At 37.1% G+C, this 9,037-nt stretch overlaps 1 protein-coding gene across 5 annotated transcripts in view; it reads left to right on the top strand.

The window, feature by feature from the left end:
- Window positions 1–395: 395 nt before the first annotated feature.
- Window positions 396–9,037, top strand: part of LOC308652867 (protein EURL homolog) — a 30,067-nt gene continuing 21,425 nt past the window's right edge. Inside the window, exons 1-2 of one of the 5 annotated variants that reach the window (XM_081300951.1) lie at window positions 396–506; window positions 1,714–1,847. In XM_081300951.1, coding sequence (XP_081157077.1) covers window positions 1,721–1,847 — 127 coding nt within the window. In that variant the 5' untranslated portion in view covers window positions 396–506; window positions 1,714–1,720. The other 4 variants (XM_081300947.1, XM_081300948.1, XM_081300949.1 and 1 more) reach the window with 4 other exon arrangements.

Here is a 9,037-nt window from a genome sequence, read left to right as displayed (position 1 = left end):
TACAAGAACGGTAACCTTTAAAAAAAAAAAAAAGGGAAGAAAGAAAGAATTTAAAAGTCCAGCAGAGTTTGAGAAAGAGGCAGGACCTAAACAAGACAGAGTTGGGGCTTAGAGATTACTCCCGGGGTTTGAAAGGAATGTACCATATTACGGGAAAGGGGCGCCCCATCAAAAATAATATTCAACAAAGAAGCTTCTGTACTTAAACTACGCTTAAATCGAGATATATAAAATATGAAGTTTTCCTTCGTTATGTAAGTTAACGGGCATCTAATTGGAAGTCCAGTGGTAGTATTTTGCTTTAGTCTTCTGATTTCAAATCAAGTGCCACAACCCACGCATCTCGGTCCCTTTCTCCCACTCACCCGTCACTTTCCAGGCCCCCACCGCAGCAGCCCGCGCCCCAGGGCAGTAGTTTCCACTACGCTAAAGGGGGAGGTAGTAACGGGCTCATCTATCTATGCACTTCGAGGAGGGGTGTGTGAGGAGCCACTTTCCTTTGAACGGTAAGGAACCCGGGCGAGCAGACCTACGACCACTAAAAAAATCGAGTCAAAGGTTTGTCGTCGGTGTAGCGTGGGAGCAGCTGGCCAGCGGCCCTCGTGCGAACGCACGGCTTTACCCCGAGTCACGCCGTTCTTCCCCGCAGCATGCCCCGCATGGCGCCGGCGGGAGGGGGGCGGAGCCCGGCGCGCAGCGGCAGCCTGTGCTGCGGCCGCCTCCGCTACGGCCGGAAACAATAGTGGAGGAGCCCGAGCCGCGCAGAACGGCTGCGGCGGCCCACGGAACCGGACGGTAAAGACCCCGCAGTCCAGTCCCTGTCCCGCCCGCGCCCCCTCCCAGGTCTTCCTGCCTCCTTCGAGCCCCACGTCCCATAGCCCCTATCGCTGCTGCGCGCCGAGTGCCCCTAAGGACCGAAAGACGGACGCGGGTCCAGCCTGTTTGAGGGACGGGCGTGCGCCCACAGTGCTGGAGGCCGGATGGTGACCCGGTTCCCGAGACGCTGAGACTGACGGACGGGCTGCTGTGGCCCTCGGAAGCCTTCCGAGTGGGAGGAAACCCGGGGCGAGTGGACGGGCGCTCCCGGCAGCCGGGCTCCGGTACCCTTCTCCCGCCCTGACCCCAGCTAGGGTCCCTTCTGCCGTGCCTCACCGGTCGCCGTCAGACTTTGGGTGCGAGCATCCGGGACGGGGCCGTGTTCCCCGGGTATTCACCTTCCCACGTGCCTTTCCCTGCCGCAGAAACCTCGCTATGCCGAGTTAGCAAAACGCCTCTAAGGTTCCCACAATGAAGTTAGCAAAGCAGTCCCTGGAGCAGGGTCCTTTTTCTGCTTTTAACAGGGTTAAGTTGGTTGACAGAACCCGGGCTGAAAGGCCGCGCTAAGCTCCTTGTGTATAATTATTCAAGGTCTGGGGACGAAGAGGGAGGACTAGAATACCCGCAGAGCTTTTGCCTTTAGATCCCCATAGCCCAGTGAAATATGGGAAGGGGGTGGGTGGATGGATGGATGTAGTGTCACCGGTGTGTGGCCAGGCTTTTACTTGGCTTTGTGGTTTTCCACATTAAAAGTATGATATTGAACTACAAGTATGGCGATGCTTGTGTGATGGGGCCGTTGGGAAGAGCACCTTTCTTGTTTCCTAGAAGTTGTCAGATATTGCATGCCATAATGTCAAGTTCTCGAAATTGTATAACTTTCCTGTTTCTTAATAGGGGCAGTATGAACGAAGAGGAGCAGTTTGTAAACATTGATTTGGATGATGACAATATTTGCAGCGTTTGTAAACTGGGAACAGACAAAGAAACACTCTCCTTTTGCCACATTTGTTTTGAGCTAAATATTGAAGGTAAGAACATAGTATAGATTTAACTTTGTGACATGAATTTTACACAACTACTTTATGCTGAACTGGTTATAAGGTAAAATTAACATTTATTGAATGATTGGAAATTGTGCTAAGTATGAAGTGTGGAGATTAAAAGGGAAATGAAGCTGAAATGATGAATATAAGAGAGAGCTTTGTTTTTAAACACCTACATACCAGTCCCCTTTTTGTCAATATAAAAGCAAGGTATGGATGTTGCCTCCTAAACATGTTTTCTGGTTGAGATCTTATTAAATGTATGTGTGCATCCCTTGTGTGTATTAAGAACTAGCATACCATTTAATTGATGAGCAAATGTAATTAGGTCCTACCATGCTAGTACCTGAATGAAGTGAGCTCCAACTCTTTTCCCTTAGTGTTTCCATCATCTGGAAAAATGTTACTTTCTTTTTTTTTTTTTTTTTTTAGTTTGTTGCCATTTGTATTCATGCACCCTGTTTCTGAAATTTTTTTTTTTAAGAGAGAGTGAGAGAGAGAGAGAGAATTTTTAATATTTATTTTTTAGTTCTCGGGGGACACAACATCTTTGTTGGTATGTGGTGCTGAGGATCGAACCCGGGCCGCACGCATCCCAGGCGAGCGTGCTACCACTTGAGCCACATCCCCAGCCTCTGTTTCTGAAATTTTTGATAAACTCTTTTCAGTGATCACACACACACACACTTGGTAATTTTTAAAAATTAAGAAGGTTTATACAATTTCTTAATAATATTACTTAGATACCTGAGAAAAAAGTTTTCTAGAGATTTAAAAAATCTCTTATTGAAGGTATTTGTGTTGGTGCACAATTAATGTGTCTATGGATATCAATCATTTGCTTCCAGGAAACGTGAGATATGTTTCCTTAATCTTGACATTGTTATATTAAAACTTTCAATCCTTTTAGATATTTTTGAGTTGCACTAAAAAAAATTAATATTCCTGCAAAAATAAAAATTTCCCTAAAATTTAAATTTTGACTTTTAACCGATAGGTTATCAGTAGGAGGATTTTTATTAGACCTTTAGATTGTGTGTGAACTATTTCTAAATATTAGCAGTTCCTTTTTCCTGGACTGTTGAAATTTTTCCTAATCTTTATTCTGTTTTATTAAGAGATATGAAATTTTTTAAAATATTTTATTAGGGGCTGGGGATGTGGCTCAAGCGGTAGTGCGCTCACCTGGCATGCGTGCAGCCTGGGTTGGGTCCTCAGCATCACATACAAATAAACATGTTGTGTCCTCCAAAAACTGAAAAAAAAAAATAAATATTAAAATTCCCTATCTCTCTCTTTTTTTAAAAAAATATTTTATTAGTTGTTGCTGAACTTTTTATTTTTATGTGGTGCTAAGAATCGAACCCAGTGCCTCACACATGCTAGACAAGTGTTCCGCAATCCCAACCCTGAAATGTTCTTATAGTGAACACAAACCACACGCATACACACTATGATTATGTGCCTTGAAATTCCTGTTAGGACTTGTTATTCAGAAATGGTGTAGTCACCAAATAGTGTGTGATGAGCATCATGGATTTCCTGTGAGTTATATAGAATACCTATAACTTTGGCTTTAATGAATGTAGTAATTATAACTAATTTCAAAAGGATGGTGTAAAAGTAGTGTTCTATAGCATTTAAATTACTATTTTCTTAATCATACTAGAGTAAAAGATATAAAATTAATATTCTTTGGAAATAGAGTTGGCCCTGGATATACCAATGTGTTGTAGAATTTCACATTTAGATAAGCAGAGACATTAGAAATTATCCAGCCCAAACCCCGTGTTTTACATCTGAGGAAACTGAGGGCAAGACAGTTGGAACTGCTAAAGATTATTGTAGTGGTGATGGTAGGCTATTGTTTTATGCCAGGCATTTACTTTGAAAACTTCTGTACCAGGCATTATACTAAGCACCTTACAAGGATTATCTTGCTCAGAATAGCTCTGGAATGACTACTGTGATTATTCTTTTTAAATGTGATGGAACTGAACCTTAGAGACCTAAGAAATGGACTTTGAAGTCATACAGCTAATAATTGACAGTCCTGGGCTTTGATTCATGGCCATCTGGTTCTAGTGTATATAATCCATTTATTTACTATCAATAGTTATTTTAATTTTAAGACTGATGTTAGAAACCTGTCCTCCTGAATTACAGTTCCTTATACTTGCTGTTTGTTCTGCCAGCTTTTCTTAACCAGTGCTTCCTGCTAAGTCATCATTAGAGGGGTTCACATTATATTAAAACTTTTTTTGCAAAACCTAAATTTTCATAATTGATTTTCTAGCCTTTTTAAATATGTCTTTTAACTGGTTCTCAATCATTATATAGAAAATATACAAACTATCCTCAGGTGTCATCTTTGTAAACATTTCAGCTTTTGATATGTAAGCATAAGTCCTATGTTTTTGAAGTAATACTGTGTTACAGTTTGAAAGACAAAAACCATTCTCATTTTGAACTTAAACTACTTCATTTGATATTCTATGTGTATTTTACATATTGTGTATTAAAATGCCAGTTTAACTTTAGTGAGGAAAAAATAGTTTAAATTTCTTCTCAAGGTATCTAGTGTTTGTTTCCAGCTCTATATTTTGTGGACTTTCACTTTTTATATCAGTTTACAGGTTTTTAAAAATTAGAAAAAGAGTGGTAAAGCAATCACATACCAGATTATTATTGCTTATATTCTTCATTAGGAAAACTTTTGGGGGGCTTGGAATGTGGCTCAGTGGTAGAGCATTTGCCTAGCTTGCTCAAGGCTCCAGCACCACAAAACAAAACAAAAACAAAAAAACGCTCCTAGAAAACCTTTTCAAAGAGTTTTTTCATCTGCTAAATTCTCAACACAATGCCAGTCAAAAGTCACTCTCACTCTTAAAACATGACATTTAACTAGTAATTAGTTAATATAATTTTCTTTGTAGTATGGTAATACCATAGTCACCTGGTTTTGTGGTTTAATAACTGCTAAGTTTGAGCTAAATAATTCTGCTTTTCATTTTTTCCACAATGAGGCTTAGTAAAAATAAATTCTTTTGAGGAATGTTAACAGTTAAGATAGTTTTGATCCACACATTTGTAATAAATAAAAATAATACTTTATACTTTTTGGATTTACATCAAATTACACCAGTCTCCTACTAATCTACTGGCTTCTTGTTTAAAAGCTATGTGTTTGCATAGGTTTATGAAGCCAAAACAAAGGAAGAAAAGAGTAACAACAAAAGACGGTCTGATCTTGTTGCAGAGATTCTGTATTCTGGGCATGGCTCTAAGTTGTCTTTTTTTTCTGTGACTTCACAGTAGTTAAAAGGAATGGGGTATCTAACTTTTATGTACTTCCAGCCATAGATGATATGCTTCAAGGATCTAGAAAATGGATTTTGACAAATGTTTTTAAATGTTCTCAAAGTTGATTTTTTTTAAGCCTATAATTCATTATTAGCGTAATTTGTCAACTTTTAAGATGAGGAGACAGATGCATGAACTTTCTAATCCCTGTGGCCTAACCTTGGCACTAAGACACTATAAACTTCCTATTACCTATGGGCTAACCTTGACTTGAGACACCACATTTTTTTCATACATGTTAATGACCATATACACATCTAGATCACCGTGGTAAAATCTCTGAAGCTATTCACTACTATTCCCTTAGCTGAGGCAGAGAGCAAGGCAGCCTAGAATAGTCAGCAGCCAATAATAAAACTCAAATATAATGTAACAGTCAGAAATGAGACCAGAGGGGGAAAATCCAGGGTTCAATACTGTAACTTCATATTTTCTACTTTCATCTTGTGTCAGAAAATTATGCAAATAGTTCTAAGATCATTTTTACTTTTTCTGATAATTAACTTGCTTTCTTTTCTATGGAGAAAATCTCTTTTAGAAGATTGGACTAATTCCTATTATACCAAGCAAACAAAGTTTTCAGTGTAAGTTGACCTTGCTAGTTGATGAGCAAGCATATTTCTGGCTACTCTCTGTATTGTCCATCTTGGACTTCTTTCTATTCTAAGTGTTCTTTCCAGGAAGCAGAAGCAAATTCAGCTCCTTAGTAATCTTTTCAGCAATACAAATTTGTAGGTGTTTTCTCTTGTTTAAGGCACAGGTAAATACACTTTTTATTATTACTTTTTTTTTATTTTATTTTTTTGGCAGTGCTGTGGATTGAACCCAGGGGCACTTTACCACTAAGCTGTGTCCTCATTCTTTTATTTTTTTTTATTTTGAGATATAAGTTAAGGCTGATCTGCAACTTGTGATCTTTCTGCCTCAGCCTCCTGAGTCTCTGGGAATACTGGTATGCACCACCGCACCTAGTGGCTTCTATTCTTCCTTACTTCTCTGATTTTGACTGGATACTGGTCATGGTTAATAGTCAGGAATCAGTTTGAATCTTAGTGTTAAATTTGACTTAGTTTGGAAGTCAGAACTGGTTATTTACTGATTAAGATCTGTGAGTCTTTCTCTGTGTCCTACTTCTGACATATCATCTTTGCATGTAAGTAAAAGGGCCCACCCTAAACTGTAAATAGCAAATTCAGTCTTTCTCTTGTTTCTCATCATATAATGACATCATATTTTAACTTAAAGTAGCATTTTAAATATGAAGCCTAACATAAATTCTGACCTTTATCTTGGTTTTCTTTTATATACTTGGAATTAAATACTGAAAGGTTTATTTTTCTCCTTAAATGCCTCTGATTGTCACTTTAAATACATTTGAGTACTTTTTAAATGGTTCTAATAGTAAAACTTGATTATTTGGACAGAAGGGATAAAAGTGGAACGTGGGCTGAATTGATGATAAGTTTAAATTATTAAATTAAAATATTTTAAAAGAAAAGTAATTGAAAATAAGCTAACAAAATCTGTTAAAAACAAGTTGAAATCATACACAAATTTTGGTTTTGAAGATATACCTGTTAGGAATTAGGTCTGTATGTAATAGGAAATCCAAATATAATGAAAAAATAAATGAATATTTGTATTTCTTATGTAAGAAATACATATTTTTTTTCTATTCTACCTTCCTTTAATACCCAATTTCGATCTTTCAGGTTACTGGCTACTGGAACTCTAGCCATTGCTTCCTTATTCCAAAAAAAAAAAAAAAAAGGAGATGTTAGCATTCACTCCTGTATCTAAAAGAAGCTTTTCCTTAAAGTCCCTTGTAATTCCCCATTTCACTGCTCTTAATACAAGAGAAGCTGCTCCAAATTAAATCAGTATTTTACTAAGAAAGGAACAATGGATACTGAGTAGGGCACTCATGAAATTGGCGACAAATAGGCCTTTTTAGTAATTAAAGGATATCTTACATTGGAGGCAAACTATTTGAGCTACAATTAAGACCAACAATAAATGCTCTGATGAATCTTTATTTTTACTGTTTGAACGGAAAGCGATCTTAGCAAAATAAGGGATTATATTCTGAGAAAGAGCATGCAAACAGACCTTGAGTGGACTTGTTGCCAGAAAGTTGGGTCAAATTTTGAATTTTTAACCCATCTCAGTACATAAATGTAATGATTAATGCTACTGCCCATAAAGAGAACCCCCTTTCTTTATTGTCAGAAACTTGTGTAATTAAGCATAATTAAGTTCTCATATTTTATAAAATTAGAAAATCTCTTCATAGCTAATATACAGAGCTCTCCTATTTGGTTCCCCATTTACTGTGTGATGTTGAGCAAGTTACTTACATGTATTATTCAGTCAGGTTGGCCCATCTAAGTTTTCAACAGGAAATGATAACATAGCAAAAATGCCTGTAGAGATAAACAGGAAGGTTGAAAACCTTACCTTATAAAGTGATTTTTAAGTATAATTGATCATTTATTATAGCTAATATATAGAGCTCTCCCATCAGGGATAAGAAGTAAGAAAGAATATTATCATCCTCATTTATATATGGTAAAATGAAGGCACTCAGAAAAATAAAGTTGTAGACCACTCCCTCTATGATGGTGGCATCCACCTTGGTTTTCCCAATGCCTCTGATTACTCCTGGTTTCCAAAAAAAATAAAATAAAAAAGAAAGAAAGAAAAGGTAATATTGGCATGGCATGTTCTGTCCTGGGTCTTCCAGACTCACTCTCCCTGGTCTTTTGTGACCCTGTCTATATAGTATCTAGTAGATCACCTTCTACTTCATCTCCTTCTCAAGCTATCAAGATGTAGACATCTTGTGTAGTCCATGAGTACTTCAAACTGCATATCTAAATAGACATTATTATTCTACTCATTCCGTATTGAGGTTAAAAATGATATATGGAGAAGAGAAGGTAAAGGGCTATCTAACACATAGTAATTTTCTTACATGTTCATTTAATACACTGTCCCCTCTGGTGTTTGCAGTTCCATAAGACTATGGATTAGAGTTTATTTTATTTACTAGTATATGACCAGCCATGGTGCTAGGACTGTCAGAGAGTAATGAAAGACTATTTGATAAATGAATTAATCTAAAGGAGACTTTAGAGAACTGCCATTTTGAGTTTCTTCCTTTAAACTTGTCCACTGTGAAATTCTTTCATTCATTCACCAAATCCCATGAGATCTTTCTAGAATCTGTTAAGTTTTGTGAACTTTACTAGTGTAAGAGTTTTATCTCATAATCAGAAGAGAAATATACTAATAGCCAGTAATGATACCAGTAGTGATATCTGGTTACCTTATTTAATCAGGAGAATAAAAAACAGCATTTTGCCCCAAACATAGAGCAAATAATTTTGGCAGGGCTATCTTTAGAATGAGTTTTCTAGATTCATTTGATACACTGTAACTATTTCTGGACACCACAGTAGAGTAGTATAAAGTTAAAATAAGTATGCAGAACATATAACCCAGGATAGGTGTTAATAAGAATATCATAATTTTAAATAAAGGATTTATTTGAATGTATAAAAATGACATTCTGGTTCAAAGTCACAGTTTATTCATCCCAGTAAATGACAGAAAATGAAAAAAACTGTTTTGTGAAATATGAAAACAGATTATATCAAGATTGAAAGGCTTTAATACTTGAGACGGAATTATTCCCAGCAAAGGATACATTTTTCATGATTGAAATGATTTATAATACTGTTCCTGGAGAATTGACAAAGAGAAATAAGCTGCTCAGGAGTAAAAAGTAATTTCTCAAGCACATGTAAATG

The sequence above is a fragment of the Spermophilus citellus genome (assembly GCF_964194105.1).
Source record: "Spermophilus citellus genome assembly, chromosome: 7".
Lineage (NCBI taxonomy): Eukaryota > Metazoa > Chordata > Mammalia > Rodentia > Sciuridae > Spermophilus > Spermophilus citellus.
This window is presented reverse-complemented; position numbering and strand designations above follow the sequence as displayed.